The 21006-nt window shown below is 36.9% G+C and overlaps 1 protein-coding gene across 15 annotated transcripts in view; it reads left to right on the forward strand.

The window, feature by feature from the left end:
* The window catches only part of ROBO2 (roundabout guidance receptor 2), a 666758-nt gene extending 663289 nt beyond the window's left edge, over positions 1 to 3469 (forward strand). For all 15 annotated transcript variants that reach the window (XM_055567819.1, XM_055567812.1, XM_055567814.1 and 12 more), the window contains one exon: positions 781 to 3469. In XM_055567819.1, the coding sequence (XP_055423794.1) occupies positions 781 to 782 (2 nt within the window). In that variant the 3' untranslated portion in view covers positions 783 to 3469. The remainder of the gene's footprint in view (positions 1 to 780) is intronic.
* Positions 3470 to 21006: the final 17537 nt, after the last annotated feature.

The raw sequence follows: 21006 nt of genomic DNA on the forward strand, positions 1-21006 counted from the left end.
CATATAAATTTCTCTTTTTGATAAAGAACTGGCATTGGTAGTTAATATAATTAAACTACTTTTTAAGTATAAAATACTAGAGAAAGAGAGCATGTCGCAGTCTGTCACACACAGTAAAAAGCCTTGAATTCTTTGTGTTCATTGCATCATGAAAGTTACCAATTTCACTAACCAGTCTCAGTATTGTATTTTCAATTGCTTCCTTGAATTCAGTTTATCTGAAGGAATAGCCCTGAATTCCAGTCTTCTCAACCTTCTCTGGTTCTGTGAGAAAAGAAAGGAAACTGCCTTCCTGACTCTATGCCCTTATCAAAAGCATTGCATTACTCTTAGGCTCACATTACTCTGATGCTCAGACTGGGGAATGCCATAAGATAATGAAAGCTGAAAGTACTTTCAAAACTGTAAATTTCTTTCATTTTAATTAATGGGAGTTATTATTGTTACCTATTACTAATCTGATTATAATTAAGATGTGTTTATCATTTTAATTTGATTCAGGACTACTTGGATTTTACTGTAACTATTATATGGGAGTAATTATAGGCTCATACGAAATATAAAAATGATTTACTTGGATTTTAAGTCTCGAAATTTTACAATGTTCTTTGTCTTTCCCTTTCCATAAGCAAAAATTTGTAAATTCACAACCTAACAAAATCCAAGATACATCTTCATCTATTATCTGTTTGCCTTGCTTTTTGTTATGCTGATCAAGATACAGAATACTTAATTTAAATGCAAACTTATTTCTGTTTTGTTTTTTTAATCTCTTCACAGAGTAACTGAGAGGAGACATGCAAAGCTGCTCTGAAAGACCATCAGGTCTGAACTCATGGAAGTGATAACACTAAACAGTGCAATGAACAATTTCTTTATTTATGTACTATTAAAAGAACTGTAAATGCGATGTAAAGACACAGCCACACATATCCCACAGATATTTTACTTGTGTTCTTCTCTTAAGTACACCACCCACCTTAACTCTTTCTTGTCAGGAGTATATAAAAAAGAAAGAAAACAAAGCTCGCCCTCCAGGAAGAAAAGGATTTTCCTCTGTATATAATTTCTTTTGTGCATTGCTATGCAAGCTCACTCTTTTTAGCTCTGTTCATATTATTGTCTGTTCTTATTGGTCTGTTGTACTATATGTGAATTAATAGGCTGTGGTGCCATATATTAACTTTTAATTGTGTAACTTTTATGTTTAAATTTTGCACTGCAATTTTATTTGGTGATAAGCACAAATCTCTACTCCTCGTGACATGAAGAAAAAGACTGAATGTGAAGGGAGTTTCTGTACTGTAAGCTAGGTTGGATAATGCTGGTTGTAACCAATGACGTTAGGGGGGTTTCAGTTGGGGTGTAGAAATAGGAAGATGCAAAGTAACAGTGATGTTGGCTAAGTCTTCTTTGAATATCAGGGACTGAGTCAATAATAAAAAAAAAAAGCAGTTATGTGGCTTTTACTATTGATAAGAACAGGGGTCAAAAAAAGGAAGTTGAAGTCCTAAAACTGAATAGGCATTAAAATATACAGGTAGCGATGATGTACTAAACTTGCTTTTTAAAAAAGGAAATTAAAGTTATGTTTAGAAACAACTTTACCTGTCATTGTAATTGACCTGTCTCAGAATTACAACAAGCAAAAGGAAATTAGTGTGTTTCACAAGAGCTGTATTTATATTACAGTTTTTTAAAAAAGCGTTGTCTGAATTACCATAACTAATCTCTCCAACTCATTAAGTCAGAATATAATATGAAGTTCCCCAAGGAAACAAAATGAACTCTAGAATATCTAGCAAATAGTTAAAGAGGCAATTTATTATTAGGACATACTTGGGCTGCTCCCAAATACAAAAACTCTATTGCAATATCTTGTTTCATCTTTCTAATACATGTACAGTACATGCAAGAGGATAGAGCTGCATCACTTAAATTCATGACTTTTAAAAAATAATGCAGTCTATTTGCAACTTTGTGTTTCATTTGATTAAGAAGTGAAGTTTATGCCACCAAATGTATAGCCAAATTGTAAGTGCTTAAAAAGCAGTGTTCAGAGTATGTTCAGTTCACAGTAAGTAGATTTATTGGAATAAATCTTTTATGGTTCATTCTCAGAAATTGGCTACCAACTAAAAAATGTTTGACCCATTTTGAATGAGTAAATCGAAAAGAATAATTTTAAAGAAGAACAATGCATGTTTATACACTTTTTAAATAAAACCAAACCTCATAAGTGGACATTAATAACAGTGTCCTGCCTCATTTGTTTTTACGACTTTGAGAACCAGAAGTTCCTGAACATCAGTCATGTATCATCCAAATGAAGATGACTTTGAAGTATATATTAGCTACTGTACATGTATAGTCAATCAGTCAAGTAGAAGAGAAATTTCCTGAAATTCCCACTTGTGGCATTTTTCTATGTGCTACCTACACAATTGTAAATTATATTTCTAGTTATGCTTTCTCATGTTTGTCCTATGATATGTTCAGTAGTTGGTACTTTGAAAAATATTCACTAGGATGGTTAAGATCAATTCTAAAATATGGGACCAGTTTAAATGACAGTTCATACTCCGTGCATTATTGGCTCAGTCACCAACTGTGTATCATACTGTTATAGCAAAGAGAGGAACCTAGTTAAATGTTTCCATCTTTTTGTTCCCTAAGGCTGCACCAACACAGGCAAGAGTAGAGGAGCATAATGTTCTTTACGGGCCCCTACATCTTCTTGCTCCCATGTAGTTCATTTCTACACTGAAGAGAAAAAGAATTCTGAGACACACTTATTATTCCCTTTGTCATCTTTCTACCATCAGTGCCTGAATTTTAATGCAGTTTGATTTCTCTGAGACAGAGAGACTGGGGATGATGAGACGTTTCTGTGAAGAATGAATACATACCTATATGCAACTGTAGGATGTGAAGAATTTAGTTTTTTATTTATGCAATCCCCTACTTCATCTCTTTCTATTTAAATGCAAAGTTTTGTTCATTTTTTGGTTCCTTCTTTATGCTTCATGCTCCTCTATAACCCAAGTTAGCCTGAAACTTTAATTCATTACAGATACTACACATAGACTTTTACCCCTGGTAACTGGCAGGTGTATGTGGCTAATAAAGATTTCAAAACAGAGTATGTTTATGTGACTTCTGGAGTAATCCAGGGCATAGTATCATACCTTCAATTCATAAAAATTAACTGTTTTGGTTAGAGTATGTCGCCTTATGTTTCCTTGGAATATTCTTTTACAATAGATCACATTCTCCGTTAAGTCTAGTTTTAGATTAATTGGCTAATATTGCACCCAAAATATTTTCCTCCTGTAGATATAAAGCAAGAAAAAATACTGTGGCTACCCACTTGAATTCAGGAAGACTACCGAAAATCAAAGCCTTTGTCACCTTGCTATAATTAAAAACCTTCCAGTAAGTGTAAGTCAGAATGTCATGAGAGCTCCACGTTTTTTTTCATTTGGAAGCCGGTTAAATGATTAGAAATGCACAGAACTCACTCTTGTGCAGGTCTAAACAAAGGCCTGCCTAAGCTGTCAGAAGGAAGTCTAGGTAGGAGAATGTAATCTCATCTTGCCCTCACAGGCAACCCTGCTGTGTCATCATGCCCTACACGAGAATAGTTCCATTCTTAACACACATGGTCTGTATTGGGGGCAGCGGCCGAATTAGTATCCAACTCATGTATTCCTCAGTGTAGGCAAGCAGAGTGGTCCTTCCCATTCTCCAGTTCTCCCCCAGGCTGAATTTAAAGTACGGGGATATGAAAACAACTGATTTCTTCACAGGATTTGAATCCAGTTCAATGGCAAATATAGGAAAATGAAGACCAGCATTTACCATAACCTGTAATCAAAGGGAAGTAAAAACATTGCAAGTTGATTTTCTCGGGGTAACAAATCATTAAATGGTGTTCTATGTCATAGCCTACTACTCTATTTAAATATACTTTCAATGGGTTTTGAGTTGAAAGTTTGTATGAGTTTAATAGAACACCTCTAGATTTCTATTCAACAAAGTTATGTAATTGCCCGTTGACAACTTATAATACGAAGAAGCTCTAAACTATGGTTTATCTTCTCCACTGGAAAGTGATTGTGTGTCAGTATTAAAGATATGCAGAACCATAACATTCACTAATTTGTTCACCTGCTTCTGTATACTGTATTTATAGAATTACTTGACAAGAATTGGTGTAAAGCAACATGTCTTTCCACATTATCTTAGAGGTGAAGTTAACTTTTCTTTTGCTTCTCTTTGGATATGTACTTCAAAGGAAACACCATACTTTTTTAACGAAGTTCAATTTACTAATTTTTCTGATCTCATACTTTTCAAAACCATTTATTGTGACTTTAAAGTGTTGCAAGATAAGGGATTTTGTGGCCGTGGGTAGACTTTTTATACTTTGTTTTATAGATGGATTTTTTTTTAATTGTAGTTTGTTTAAGTCACCAAACAGCGTCCAAAATCTTAATGTGTTTCATTTGATGTTGTTAGATCAGAAAAGAAATTGGCATAAAATTGGTTAATAGTATTGTCAAAGAATTGTGTATTGTGTACTCACTGGGAAAAAAAATAAAATATATTCACATTTCAAATTTGTAAAAAAGCCATTTATGTAAAACAGACTTGCTTGCTTTGATTTGTAGACAAATCAAAAATAGACCGTTTTGTCACTTTTAGAATTCTACGTTAATATTTTATGACCAAATGCATAATCTCATTTTCTCATTTGGTTATGGATTGGGTGGTGATTAATAGAAATTGGTGTTGATGTATAGCAAGTGACTAAAAGTCACTGATGAAGAATGTTAAAAGCGTTTGAAATTATAGATCCCACTCTATGAGCACTACTTTAGCGATCTGATCTTCCCCACCCATGAAGTCCTTAAGATAGATACGATATAAAGTTTTTGGCTGCAAAAGTACTTAACAAATTATTTTTAATATTATTTTACTAAATAATTACTTTTTAAATATAATTAAATGTGAGAATTGGAAGAAAATGGGTATTTCTTAATTGCTTTAGAATAATTCATGAAAAATTTCTTAAGATGATGGATGTCGAACAGTTATCTCAGGGATTGGGTAGAAAAGAAAAATTCTCTTCTATTGTACTTCATAAATACTTCATTCTTTTTCACTAAGTACAATTACAGGATCAGATGCTCTCTAAAAATAAAAATAACTTTTGAATTCTTTAATAATCTTAGTAATAGGAAAATTAAAAATAGAAAACTTTAATTCATTTAAAAATATTAAAAATATCCATGGTAAGTGGACAATAGATTTCAGAGATCCATTTAATTTAGGTTAGCAATAATAAATAGTATTAAAATAATTAATATTACATCAATAGCAATGTATATGTGGACTTCCCTGGTGGCTCAGACAGTAAAGCATCTGTCTACAATGCAGGAGACCCAGGTTCGATCCCTGGGTCGGGAAGATCCCCTGGAGAAGAAAATGGCAATCCACTCCAGTACTATTGCCTGGAAAATCCCATGGACAGAGGAGCCTGGTAGGCTACAGTCCACGGGATCACAAAGAGTCGGACACGACTGAGTGACTTCACTTTCTTTCACTTTTCACTTTCACTTTCAATGTATATGTGGATAAAGACAAAATATATCAGTGACCAATATGAAAATGGTAGTGCTTTGCTCAGTTGCATCTGACTCTTTGTGACCTGTGGACTATATAGCCTGCCAGGCTCCTTCTGTCCATGGGATTCTCCAGACAAGAATATTGGAGTGGGTTGCCATGCCCTGTTCCAGGGGATCTTCCCTACCCAGGAATCAAACCCATGTCTCCAGGGTCTCCTGTATTTCAGGCAGGTTCTTTACCCACTGAGGCACCTACAAAACAATCATTGCTCTGTTGAATCTGAGTATGCCATGGAAGCTCCTACAAATGGCAGAAGTGAAAAGTTAGCAGAAAGATTTATTAAAGTAATACACTATTCTCTCAATTATTGTACATGAGCTAGAGAAAAGGTATATCAATGGTACACGTTTAAACAACAAATAATATTTAATGCCCTCAACTTGTGAAAATGTATTTTATCTTTTGAAGAAGAAATCAGCAGAGTTCATGCTAAATTTCACTTCATAGCAGAGATGTGAAATAAAACTTCAGTAATAGAAAACTATCACAAGAATTCAAAAGAAAAGGCAAGTACAAATACTTGCTAAGGGTGGGATCTGGCAGGGTCAAAGGCAAGGTGGGGGATGTGGGTGTGTGCTCTGTCCTGTCCAGCTCTCAGCTCTTTGCAACTCTAATTTCTGCAGCCTGCCAGGCTCCTCTGTCTATGGAATTTTCCAGGCAAGAATAGGGGAGTGGGTTGCCATTTCCTACTCTGGGTGATTTTCCCGACTCAAGGATCGAACCTGCATCTCTTGCATCTCCTGCATTGGCAAGTGGATTCTTTACTGCTGCAACACCTGGGGAGCCCAGAGTGGAAACTGGAGGGATTTCGAGGACTCTTTAACCTGAATGAATTTAGCATCTGGTTTTGGCCTTCACCCTCAGAAGGAGTTTTTTCCAGGCCCAGGGAAAGGAATCTGATACACAAAAGTGTTGCAAAGCTGTCAGGAATCCCAGTGACAGGTGAAGAACATTTGTATGGCTGTGCATTTAATTTATAAAGAACTACAAAAGTGAATTCCTTTGCAGCTTCTAGTTAACACATTTTCTTCTTCCAGCTGTCAAGCTACAAGAAATTTTATATATATATATATATATATAATGTTCTTAATAAAGGAAAAATACTTTTGTTTTATAATTCAAATAAATCACCTTTGGCTCAGGTCAGTGTCCAATTTGTAGGCTCTTGTAACAGCCCTTAGATCAGAGTACCCTTTGTCGCTAAAAAAAATGCCTTGGTGGATTCAGCTTCTAGATAGTAGACAACATTTTTTGGTCAGTTTTTTCTTAGATGATATTTTTCTAGACCACCGCTATGAATGATTTGTTTCTGATAAACCAGGTTTTTTTTTTTTTTTTTTTGGTGGGGGGAGTGATTTTTTGTGTGTATTTTTGCCCTTGTTTCCTTACTCCTTCCTTTTGCAAGCAAGCATTGATATATTATGCTAAGAATTAAATATTCAGAGTAATTAAAACAGAAATAGCTTTGGCCTGCATAAATAGATTAGTATCTCCTGTGAAGCCTGCCCCTGATCTCTAGAAAAGTATCTTTTTGATGAATGTTTTTGAACTAAAGGGAAAGAGGCACTAAGATAGGCTTTCCAAAAAATTCCTAAGCAATACAATTTGTGTTAGCTTCATTAACCTCCTCTTTGCCCCATCACTTTATCCAGTATTCTAGTTTTTCCTCAAAATAGTGTATGAAATTTTAATAGGTATTTATAAAATAAAAAAGAAGAAGAGAGATGAATGAAAACTCTGTAGTTGAATATGTACAGATTTCTTTACTACTAGACTCCTTTTCAAATCTGTTCAAGGCATCTTGTGAGACTAGTACTATGTGAACTCACTTTGAGAAGTACTTTCCTGGAAACTCATACTTCATTCTATCCCTAGGCTCTACATTAGTGGCCCCCAAGGCATACATACCATGCCTTGCTGTGGTTTTTAAAAGTCAATATCAAGTCATGAGAAGGACGGATGTGAATCCCAGGTATTCCGTGAAGATGCTGCGGTTGCTGCTTAGTCACTAAGTTGTATCTGACTCTTTTGCAATACCATCAACTGTAACCCACCAGGCTTTTCTGTCTATGGGATTTCCCAGGTAAGAATACTTGGGTGGGTTGCCGTTTCCTTCTCCAGGGAATCGTACTACCCAGGGATTGAACTCGTGTCTCCTGCCTTGGCAGGCGAATTCTTTACTACTGAGCCATGAGCTCAGCTACCACTGGGAAGCTCATGCTGTGGAGATAAGAAAAAATACATAGTGAGAAATTGTATGTATCCTCCCCATTTTTAATAGAGTTTCAAGTACTTAACTGATATCAATACTGAGCACTTAGGCAACAAGTAAGCTTACAATAAGTTCCTTAGATTTTCTATATTTCTTTTGTATATCAAAGCATTAGGCTAAAATGAAAGCATGAAAATACACTCACTGTCTTCCCTTCCTTTAACTTCCAACTTTTACAAAAAGATAGTTTATTCACTTTTCACTAGGTTCTACTTCAATTGGAACTTTGGTAAAAATAATAGTGGATCACACAAGATTTACAGAGATAGCTTATAATTTGTCAATAAGACAACACAGATCTGAGTTGCACTGAAGTGTGGAAAACAGCTAGTTAGTAATGATGAAATTCAATGTAGTCGGAAAATGGATAAATATAAAAATTCGAAAGAGAAATTGAGGATTACCATTACATGATATTTCACTGGCATTAAATGTGAAAGAAGATAGGTTGTAAGGAAAATTGAAGTGAAATAGTGGGAGTAGGGATTTAAATGTACTTGATTAATTTTGAATAATAGTAGATGAATGTAATCAATAGATTAGAATATCCCCACATAGCTGATTTGAGAGTAGTTGCTTATGGGTAATTGTTAGTTTAATAAAAAGGATGAAACAGGCAAATGGAAGCATCTTGGAAAAGGCACAAGAGGAAAGCAACAGCTTAAGAAAAGAGATTAAAACATTTTCAATAAATGTGCAGGCATTTTTGTGTAAGTAATTATACTCCAAAGTTAAATTCGTCTCAATAAATATTGATGATGCTAATTTTTCCTAGCATTTTCATGGCATTTAAAGTAACTACAACTGTACTAAAATGTGTAAAATACACACTCACAATATATGAAAAAGAAGCATGTGTTAAATGGCTAATATTATTTCATTCCTATTAAAATTATTTGACTATTATTACAAAAATTAAAACTTTTAATGATAGCTGTAGATATTTTGGATCTGTTTAATAATATTCCAAATAAAAAGGATTATAATACTTAAAAATGTATTTTGTAGCCAATAAATGTATTAGGAGATACACACATATGCATTATATATATATACATATACACGATTTTCAATTCAGTAGAATCTAAGATATGATGAATACACTCATGGAGTATGGAAAAGAGGAAACTTACAAAGAATATATACAAAGGCATCAATACAAGGATCCCAGCCTGAACAATGCTTTACATAATTTCTCCTTCCCCTGGACAAATTATATAATCATTTATATGTATGTATTACCTACACTCTTGTGCATTTATGTTTATATATATATGCATTTTATTTGTCTGTATGTAGACATGGGCTTCCTTTTATCATCTGGGTGGCTCAGATGGTAAAGAAACGGCTTGCAATGCAGGAGACCTGAGTTCTATCCCTGGGTCAGGAAGGTCCCCTGGAGAAGAGAATGGCCACCTACTCCAGTATTTTGCCTGGAGAAACCCACTGACAGAGGAGCCTGGTGGGCTAGAGTCAATGGGGTTGCAAAGAGTTGGACATGACTGAATGACTAACACTTTCACACTTTTCATGTAGATGTACACTCATTTTTACATATACATTTATAATTATACATGTGTGTACATATATTAATGTACACACATATCAATAATTACATATCGTATGCATCCTATATATCGTATATAATAGTATTTGTACATATATATCAAAAAATGGATATTTTCTGGTTTGAATGACAAAATGTTTTAAAATGAATAAACAAATGTATACACAGTACTGTGCTTGGCACAATGTCATGGGGGGCTGACAATGATAAATAATACTATCTCATTATAAACTAGTTGAAAGTATTAGAAGGGATGAACATTATGTTAGAAGTAGAAAATTAAGCAAATGATGTAAGGCCACAAATGTTGCAGAAATCCATTTCAGGAGTTACCAGATAGGAGAGAGCACTGAGGGTTGCTATGGTTAATGAGGCTTAGAGATAAAACGGATAGAGTTTGGCCTTAAATGGGAAGAATTGATAGAGGATCACCTGGAGGAGAGGAAGCAGATACAATGCAGTCTCTGGCCTACAGGAAACTGCAGTCTCATGAGAGAAGCAGTGAATTGAAGCAATATTTCCAAACGATGGAATCCAAGATCTGATCAGTACATGCAGTGTTATAGTGAGGTTGTGAAAGGGCACCTAACTCAGACTCTAAGGGTCATGCCAGACCTTCCAGGCTAAGTAATGTGCCTGAGACTCTCTGTTCCTCCTAAACAAAGGTGTTAAATCAGGGCTTCATTTTCCCTCTGCAAAAGCACATCCTTCTTTTTCCATTCGGGAGAGGTAAGGACATCTCACCCCCAAAGGAGACTTGTGCTTTTGTAAATGGGAAAATTCAATTTTATCTTTAAATTCTACATATCTAAACATGCCATGCATGTAATAAGTTTCCAAATAAAGAATGTTATATAAACCTAAATCTATAAACTAAATCAATACCATAATTATAACAGAGTGTGAAATATTCCCACTTAGAAAGTTGTGCAGTTTCATGTAAACAACAACACGAAATACCAGACAGAAACAGAATGAGACCAACTATGAGGAACACAGTCCCAAATGGAGCAGAGCAACTTTCCACACATGTGCAATTGAAGGCAGCGGAGCCAAACCAGACCCCAGGGCTCAAATAGAAACTTCATTAGGGAAAATTAAGAACAATACGCGATGCTGAAATATCTGATACAATAATCTGCCTGAGGACCAACCACAAAAGGAACACAAACAAATCAAACTATATCCTGGCAAGAATAGATGAATGAAAACAAAGATAATTATGTGTAATAAAACTTTAGTAGGGAAAAATGGACTTGAAAGCAAATCGTGGTCCTCCTGCTTTACCATCCTCCCATTCAGCCTTCCCCCAGGATCCTAATGAGTTGTTGATTATCTCTTATTAAAGACCAACAACAGAAAAACTCAGAAACATGAAAAATAATTAGAGCATAAGACTAAGTATGGATAACTATGAAATGGCAAAATATAATTAATCACCCATTCCCTGCAAATGTATCTTCTAAAGTGACTCCATAATATTAAAATGCCCAAGAACTTTAATTTTGTAAAACCCACACACTTTCATGAACACACACACACAAATGGCAAACTGAGCTATTTGCCGACAAAATTAGGTTGCTACGAGATTTTGAGGAAACAGTCAACATACTCTTGAATGTGAGTTTGCTGGATTAACTCCCCAGACATAAACTATACCCGCTCAACCCTTTATTTGCTCTCTTTCTCTAGTTATAGCTTGACCTCAGGGGTTTCAAGTTTTGTATGTTTAAATTTAGTACTATTAGATATTAATTTTCCCTTGAAAACATAGAGATTTATTTTCCAGTCCATCTGAGATTTGAGAGGGGATTTCTAAATAAATATTGTGAGTTATTTAAAAATGTACGACGCTGAAACATCATATCTTATGCCCCTTTTGTAACTTCTAGTTTCTGTCACATCATGTCAGTTTCTGTTACATCATGTTATCTGGTCGCGTGTCTGACTCTTTGTGACCCCATGATCCGCCAGGCTCCTCTGTCCATGGGATTCTCCAGGTAAGAATACTGGAGTGCGTTCCCAGTTCCTTCTCCAGGGGATCTTCCTGACCCAGACATCAAACCCGGGTCTCTCGCATTGCAGGCAGATTCTTTACCATCTGAGCCACCAGGGGTCTGACACAACACTAAATTAGAAGGCTGCCTAAAGTGATTTGACTATATAGAACCCACTGAATTATTTTACCACATTAAGTAAAATACTATTACGACTTTTCATGTAAAAGCATTCATTTTATTTGACTAAATAACCGACTTAAGAAATTTAAGTCTAAACATATTGCAAAATAAGCTAATTAGTAGTGGAAACAGAATATAAGGCAGCAAAGATGTATTTAGAAACCACTAGGCACATGACTGTTGAGTAGTTAAGTTTGGGGCTTAAACCCACTTCAGAGGAGCAAACTTAACACTTCATTTTACCTCTTTATGTCAAAGTAAATAACATGAAATTCCTCTGAAGAGACAAACATGTTTATTCTGCTAAAATCTCAAGCAAGCAAAAATGTACTAGGAGATTTTTAAAATATATATATACAAATGGTGGGTAAGAAAGTAGAACTATCTTCAATTGCAGCTTTGCAAAAGTCAGAGAACTATTTCTCAAATATATCATTTTTTAATATAAACCCTTTATAAAAGCAGAGGATTGAAGTCACAGTAAATATTACCTTATCCAAAGCAATTTTATTGGTGGTGTTAAAGTGTGGGCAGTAGACCAATATTTTGTACCTGGAGAGATCAATCCACTTAAGCAACATATACTTAGGGAGCAAGTAGAGTCAATACTTTCCTGTGAGAAGATTCTTGCATTGTTTTCAGCGTTTAGCAAATGCCTGAATGCTGCATTATGTGGGAGAAATTGTCCTTGAGCATAAAATGATTCCTGCATGTGCTCACATGAAAGGTAATAAAGAAATTCAGCTATGCTGTGGAACACATACTGCAATTCATTGAGCCCACCAGAAGTCACCCAGTAAACTTATGGACCATCATAAGCAACTCATCAGTTAAACCACTGAATCTTAGGTTCTCCATACAGATGTTGATGAGTGTGATATACACATTGGTTTTAATACTGTCTACTGACAAGACAATGCACAACCTAAAAGTTGAGAGTTATGTTTTATTCGGGAGACATCTTTAGGACTTCAAGCCCGGGAGGCAGCATCTCAGGTAATCCTAAGAAAACTGCTTCAAGGAGGAAGTGGGGGAAACATATAGATTTTTAAAAATGCACAACATGAGAGTTGCAAGTTAAGTTCTCTTTGGGGCAAAATGAGGACTGCAGCCTGGGAGACAGCACCTCAGCTGTGAGGAACTGCTCGAAAGAGGCAGTATGGAAAGATCAGTATATGTGATTTTTGGTGAAGGGGGAATACGTGCAATCAAGCACATATTTTCCCAGAAGGCTTCTACTAATCTCTTTTCTAGTCACAAGGAACAGTGTCACCATGAAGGATTTAGTATTTGTCTAGATATGGGGTGATACAAGAATTGGGCTCATAAAATTGACTCCTGAAAATTTCCAAATATCTGAAGACCTTGTCCTGCCAGTTATTACCAGAGCTTAGAATGCCTCATTTCTGCTCTCCACCCTGACTCCTTTCGGGGGTGTTGAACATCAACAGCTGCAGCAGCACATGATTTAACCCTTGTAGAGGTAGATATGGAGAAGGAAATGGCAGTCCCCTCCAGTATTCTTGCCTAGAGAATCCCATGGACAGAGGAGCCTGGTGGGCTGCTGTCCATGGGGTCGCACAGAGTCAGACATGACTGAAGCGACTTAGCAGCAGCAGCAGCAGCAGCAGAGGTACAAAGGTAGATGACAAGTGCCAATTTGTAGTTGAAATAGAATCTATAGCAGTTTTTGCAACAACACCAGGGAGTGGGAACAAAAGATTGCTGTTAATAAAAGAAAGCCAGATATCTCAAGTTAAGGAGTTTAGCCCTTTTCTACATATGGGAAGATGCGAGGATCTGGGCTCACTGAAATCACACCTTGGAGAGGCACCTCAGCTCCTGGGGGCCAGTATCTTACTGTGCTTTTGAGACAGGCCGGAACTTGGGAAACTTTGCTGCAGTGCTTGCGCTTGGACAAATGTCTTCTTGAGCAAAAACTATACAAAGAAACTGCGAGAGACTAAAAATAACTGTGTACATGAGCAGTTGGGACAAATTAGGGACAATACAAAAAGATCAAAAACCTATTATACAGAGTGAAGTAAGCCAGAAGGAAAAACACCAATACAGTATACTAACACATACATATGGAATTTAGAAAGATGGTAGCGATAACCGTGTATGCGAGACAGTAAAAGAGACACAGATGTATAGAAAGGTCTTTTGGACTCTGTGGGAGAGGGAGAGGGTGGGATGATTTGGGAGAGTGGCATTGAAACATATAATATCATATATGAAACAAATCGCCTGCCGGTCCAGGTTCGATGCATGATACAGGATGCTCGGGGCTGGTGCACTGGGATGACCCAGAGGGATGGTATGGGGAGGGAGGTGGGAGGGGGGGTTCAGGATGGGGAACACGTGTACACGCGTAGCAGATTCACGTTTATGTATGGCAAAACCAATACAATATTGTAAAGTAATTAGCCTCCAATTAAAATAAATACATTTATATTAAAAAAAAAAAGACCAAAAACCCAACTGCCACTTCTGAAGAGGATAGCAGAAAAAATAGTGTGTTGGGAGCAAAAGCAGGGTCCTGTGCATGTACCCACACTCAACATTACCAAAGGGGTGAGCAAACCACCTAAGCCACCCCTCTGGCCTGACTCCTGAATACATCCATACCCTCACCGGATATAAGTAACCAGCTTGACCCCCTTCTCTAGAATAAAGGGAAACTCAACTGTTTTTTCTCTCTTCTGCTGCAGTAGGAGCCCCAACAAAGCCTTGCCTGAGTTTCCTGTCTGACCTTTTATCAATTTCCATTGATTAAGGAAAGCTGAGAACCCTGGCTGGTAACACTTTCTCATCCTGAGTCTTCCCGGGGTGCACCACGGGGGGTGGAGGGGGTGAAGGGTTGGGGTGGCTGCGGCGGTTGACTGCTAGATGCTGGGCATTCTTTGTTTCCTGCCCGACTTCCCTCAAAGCTCTTCATCGTGGCAGCTTCCATATGATGGCTGATGACATTTTTTGTTTACTGATATGGCAGGGAATATTTTATTTCTCAGTACAGTGACTGCTCAGTGGAAGCTAGGACAAATTGGGCAACAGGTTTTAAGCATATTAATATTTCAATTCTCATTTTCTTATTTACATTGATAATATGTTATGTGTTAATTTTTTCCTAATTGTTGATCCAAAATGTTAAGGTTCATGTTAAAGACAGGAGTAAATGAAAAGGAAAAATAGTTTTATTTTAAAATTTTTCAGTAGACAACCCCCTGTGTATTAGTTAATGCTTTTGGATGCAAGAAACAGAATATTCCCCAAAGGAAATGATTTAAAAATATAGACTTAATATAACTTAACAAGCTGCCAGTGGGTAAATAGTTACAGAGTAGTTGCAGTGAATGAGTTGGCAACAAAATAAATGTAATTAGTTTTGGAATAATCTTCCCAAATCCTACCCACTGTTTCTAATTAAATTTGTTCAAGAGAAAAATGGCATGGAGTTAAAAGCTTTGCTCAGAATGACTTTTTTCACTTAAGGATATGGTTAAACAAAGGAGAATTACCTGTGATGTTAATTTTTTGTAAGAAATCATGATTCTGAAAAAGACCAATGGAAAGGGGTATCTTTTAAGTTTTAGGTCAATAATCCAACATTTTAGAAAAGATGGTGTTACTAGGCTCCCACATGGGATGGGAAAAGAATAATAATAATAACACATGCTTCCCTCGTGGTTTAGACAGTAAAGAATCTGTCTGCAATGCAGGAGATGCAGGTTCGATCCCTGGGTCAGGAAGATCCCCTGGAGAAGAAAATGGCAAACCACTCCAGTATTCTTGCCTGGGAAATCCAATGGACAGAGGATCCTGGTAGGTTACAGTCTATGGGGTCACAAAGAGCTGAACATGTCTGAGTGACTAACACTTTTTTTTTTTTTTTTTGTATTACGGATAATCAACTGGTTCTCAAAGTATCTTTCTAGTTAGTACCCTGGGGGCTCTCAAGACACTCTCAGAAAAATTATGAAGTCAACACTATTTTTATAGTAATAGTAAGATTTTATTTTTCACAGGGTTGATGTTGCAAAGGTAAAGATGGATGAAACTGCTATTCCTTCAGCAGAAATCAAGTTAATAGCACCAAATTGTACTATTGGTCATTGTGTTTTTTACTATACCCATTGTATTAGTTTGCAAGGGCTACCTTAACAAGGTATTACAGACTAAGTGGCTTACAAAACAGAAATCTATCTCCTCACAGTTCTGGAGACTAGACAACCAAGATCAAAGTGTTGGTAGGGTTGCTTTCTTCTGAGGCCGCTCTCCTTGGCTTATAGACAAGTGACTTCTTCTTGTGTCTTTACATGGTCTTTCCTCTGTGTTTTATATCCTCTTCTTATACGGACATCAGTCATATTGAATTAGGGTCCTTCCTAAAGTGCTCATATTAAATTAATTACTTTTTTAAAAACCCTATCTCCAATACAGTCACATTCTGACATACTGGAGGTTAGAAATTCAACATATGAATAGGAAGGGGACAGAATTCAGCCCATAACATTCACCGTCACACCCAATTAAAAACTAAGAATATTTTGCTGAAGAGGTAAAAAGTATTAATTTTATTAAATCTCAATCCCTGAATATATGTCTTTTTAATATTCTGTGCTATTAGTAGATGGGAAGTACCTATTAAAGACTTATGCTGCACACCAATGTATAATTCTGAATCCCAGATAAAACACATGTGGGACTGAACTAGCCACTTTTATAAGCAGAACATGTTTACTTAAAATAGGTACTAACAGTACAATGGAATACTGCTCAGTCATAAAAAGTTACAAAATAATGCCATTTGCAGCAACATGGATGCAATAGAGAGTACGATGCTAAGTGAGGTAAGTCAGAAAGACAAATAACATGATATCAATTATATGTGGAATCTAAAATATGGCACAAATGAATATATCTAAAAAATAGAAACAGACTCACAGAGATAGAGATCAGACTTGTGGTTGCCAAGAGGAGTGGGGGAGAGAGGGGAATGGATTGGAAACTGGAGGTCGGTAGTTTAGAGTGGCTAAACTACAAAGTCCTAAGGTATAGCATAGGGAGCTATATCTAATCTCCTGGGATAAGAGATGTTAATTTTTTTCCAAAATGGAAAAGAATATTAAAGAAGAATGCATGAATGTGTAAAATTGAGTCACTTTGCTGCACAGCAAAGATTCACACAATGTTGTAAAGCAACTATGCTTCCATTTAAAAAGAGAGGGAATGTGAAGTAAGTACAAAGAGACAATAGCTGTTCAGATGTAAGTACTTGACAGACTAAGGAAAAAAAAAAAGAAAATGAAATGAGCTGACACTTCAAGCAAAATACAAGTGTATTATTAATGATAAAATCTGAGCTGTCAAACAAAAATCAGAATTTTTCCAAATGTGTATGTGCCATAGGGATTTTGACAACTTCCTAATACATAAAGGCTTTTCTGGTAAGACTGGTAATGATATTGATATGTATTATTTTTTTAATATTACACGATGAAGTGAGTAAACAATTAAAAGATCTACATAACTTGATGGGTCAATATCTTTCTGTTGGCCAATGCATGATATTTAAAATCTTGTATAGATAAAAGATTTATACAAAGTGTATGATAGGCTAATGGATTTTAATATAACAAAGTTTTTAAAGTTCACTAATACAGTTTCAAATTTCTGTGACTTAATCTTAGAAAATTCCACTTGTCAAGTTTTACATAGAATCAAAAGAGGAATAATCATCATTATCTGAAAAGACTATTAAAATACTCTTTCCTTTTCCGACTACATATGTGTATAAGGCAGGCAACAAAAACAACATATCTCAACAAAATCATGGATGTATATGTGAAAAGCTAACAGTTTTCTATCAATAAACAAAAATGTTATGTAAAGTGCTTACTATTGTTATTTTAAAATATATTAACATATATTTTATCAATTAATTAAATTTCAGATACAGTAAGTATCCATAGTTATGGCCCACAAAAACAAAATTTTTTGAATTGTCTAAACTTTTGGTGTAGAACAGCTTTCTAGTAAGACCACCTGCAACGATGAAAATGTCCGATATTTGTTGTGTCCAATGTGTTGTATCCAATATAGTTATATGTAGCTCTTGAGCTCTTGAATTGTGTTAGCACAATTGAGAAACTACATTTTTATTTTATTTAATTTCAATGTACATAGTGAATGTGGCTTGTGGCCATCTACTGGTTAGTATAGGGATAAAGCACCCTGAAACTAGTGACATGGAGAACCACTGGAATAAACCATTGTGGGAGTTTCTAATTCATTCTTTAATTCAATTATATTTGTTGTGTTGCTCTGGCAATTTTATATGTCAACTTGAGTGGGCTGGCCTGTCTGACTCTATGTGATCCCATAGACTCTAACCTGCCAGCTTCCTCTGTCTGTGCAAGTCTCCAGGCAAGAATCCTGGAGTGGGTAGCCATTCCCTTCAGGGAATCTTCCCCACCCAGGGATTGAACCCTGGTCTCTGGCATTGCAGACAGATACTTTACCATCTGAGCCACCAGGGAAGCCCTGCCTGGGCTAAGCAATGCCCAAATAGCTAGTAAAAGACCATTTTGAATGAAGTGTGTCTCTGAGGGTATTTCTGGATGAAGTTATCACTTGAATCAGTAGACAGAGTAGAGAAGATTGCCTTCACCACGATGAGTGGGTATCATCTAATCCACTGAGGGCCTGAATAGAACAGAAGGGTAGACAGAAGGTGAATTCACTTTCTCTGCTTGAGGTGAGGCACTGTTTCTCCTTTTCTTGTTTATTGGTACTTCCGGTTTTCAGACTTCCGGCTTAGACTTGAACTACACCGGTGACCTCCAGGTTCTCAAGACTTCTGATTCACATTGGACTTTACCACCAGCGTTACTGTTTCTCGGGCTGCAGATGACAAATTATGGTACTTCTTAGCTTCCAAAACAACATGAGCCAATTCCTTGAATAAATCTCTCATATCTGCATTTATATATCTGTATCATCTGTGTATTGTATTGTTTCTGTTTCTCTGGCAATCCTTGACTAATATAGCAGTGGGCTTCCCTGGTAGCTCAGTGGCAAAGAACCTGCCTGCCAAGCAGGAGACTCAGGTTCGATCCCTGGGTTGGGAAGATACTCCGGAGAAGGAAATGGCAATCCACTGCAATATTCTTGCTGGGGGAAATCCCATGAACAGAGGAGCCTGGTGGCCTTAAGAGTCCTTGGGTAACAAAAAAGTTGGGCATGAGTTAGTGAGTACACAACTACAACAACAAGATAGAGTATGTTCCCATGATGGGCCTGTGCCGTTAGAGAGCAGGACCAGTTACACAATTTGTAGGGCCTAATGCAAATGTGACTTACTGAATGCCACTGAACTCATCACTATGCTGTCATGTCTGACTCTTCCGCGCCCCCATGGACTGTGGCCTGCTTGGCTTCTCTTTCTGTGGAATTTTCAAGGCAAGAATACTAGAACAGGTTGCCGCTGAACTATACACATAAATATGCAAAATTCAGGGAATTCCCTGGTGGTCCTGTGGTTGGGACTTGCTGCTTTCACTGCCGGGTGAAAGTTCAATCCCTGATAGGGAAACTAGGATCCTGCAAAGCTGTACAACAAGGCCAAAAAATATAAAAAGATAAGATTCAAGTTATGTATAATTTACAACAATTAAAAAACTTATCAATAATATTAAAAAGATTACAGCAGAATCTTAGACAAAATATTGGTCCTCTTGAGCATGGGGCCTTTTGTGCCTGCATATATTGCATGCCCATGAAGTTGACCTTGTTAAACAGGAGATAAACCCTTGTAATATTAAGGCATTAGGATTTTGGTGTTATTATCACATCGTAATTGAACATATCCTGACTAATAAAGAAATGAAGACGGTTTAACTGAAGAAGTGACTTCCTAAGCTAATATCTAAAGATATTAGGAATTAGCCAAGTGAACAGAAGAGAAGAATACTCAAGGAGAAGAAATTACATATGCTAATACCATTTCTCAGGAGAGATCATGACAGACGCAGTACCTGCTGTTGTTGTTCAGTCGCCTGTCGTGTCCAGCTCTGCAAACCCATGGACTGCAGCATGACAGGCCTCTCTGTCCCTCATCATCTCCCAAAGTTTGCCCAAATTCATGCCCATTGCATTGGTGATGCCATCCAGCCATCTCATCCTCTGATGCCCTCGATTCCTTCTGCCCTCAATCTTTCCCAACATCAGGGACTTTTCCATTGAGTCAGCTGTTCACATCGGATGACCAAAATACCAGAGTTTCAACTTTAGCATCAGTCCTTCCAAGGAGTGTTTTGGGTCAATTTCCTTTAAGATTGACTGGTTTGATCTCCCTACTGTCCAAGGGACTCTCAGGAGTCTTCTCCAGGACCAAAGTTTGAAGGCACCAATTCTTCGGCATTCTGCCTTCTTTATGGTCCAGCTCTCACAACCATAATGTGACCACTGGGAAGACCACAGCCTTGACTATACTGACCTTTGTTGGTAGATTAGTGTCTCTGCTTTTCAACACACTGTCTAGAAGCAATTGTCTTCTGATTTCATGGCTGCAGTCACCATCTGCAGTGATTTTAGAGCCCAAGAAGAGGAAATTAGTCATTACTTCCACCTTTTTCCCCTTCTATGTGCCATAAAGTAATGGGGCCAGTTGCCATTTTCTTATTTATTTATTTTATTTTTTTAATTTAGTTTTAAGCTGGCTCTTTCACTCTCCTTCTTCATCCCCACAAAGAGGCTCTTTAGTTCTTCTTCACTCTCTGCTGTTAAGAGTGGTATCATCCACATATCTGAGGTTGTTGATATTTCTCCCGCCTATCTCAATTCGAACTTGTAACTCATCCAGCCTAGCATTTCTCATGATGTGCTTGGCATATAGGTTAAACAACATGGTGACAGCAGACAGCCCTGTCATACTCATTTCTCAATCTTGAACCAATAAGTTATTCTGTACAGGGTTCTATCTGGTGCTTCTTGACCCACATACAGGTTTCTCAGGAGACAGGTAAGATGGACTGGTATTCTCATCTCTTTAAGAGCTTTCCCCTGTTTGCAGGGGTAGATGTTTTCCTGGAATTCCCTTACTTTCTGTATGATCCAGGGAAAGTTGGCAATATGATTTCTGGTTCTTCTGCTTTTTCTAAAGCCAGCTTGGACATCTGGAAGCTCTTGGTTAGCATAATGTTGAAGCCTAGCGTGTAAGATTTTAAGCATGGCCTTACTAGCATGGGAGATGAGTGCAACTGTCTGATGGTTAGCACATTCTTTGGTACTAC

The sequence above is a fragment of the Bubalus kerabau genome, chromosome 2 (assembly GCF_029407905.1).
Source record: "Bubalus kerabau isolate K-KA32 ecotype Philippines breed swamp buffalo chromosome 2, PCC_UOA_SB_1v2, whole genome shotgun sequence".
NCBI lineage: Eukaryota > Metazoa > Chordata > Mammalia > Artiodactyla > Bovidae > Bubalus > Bubalus kerabau.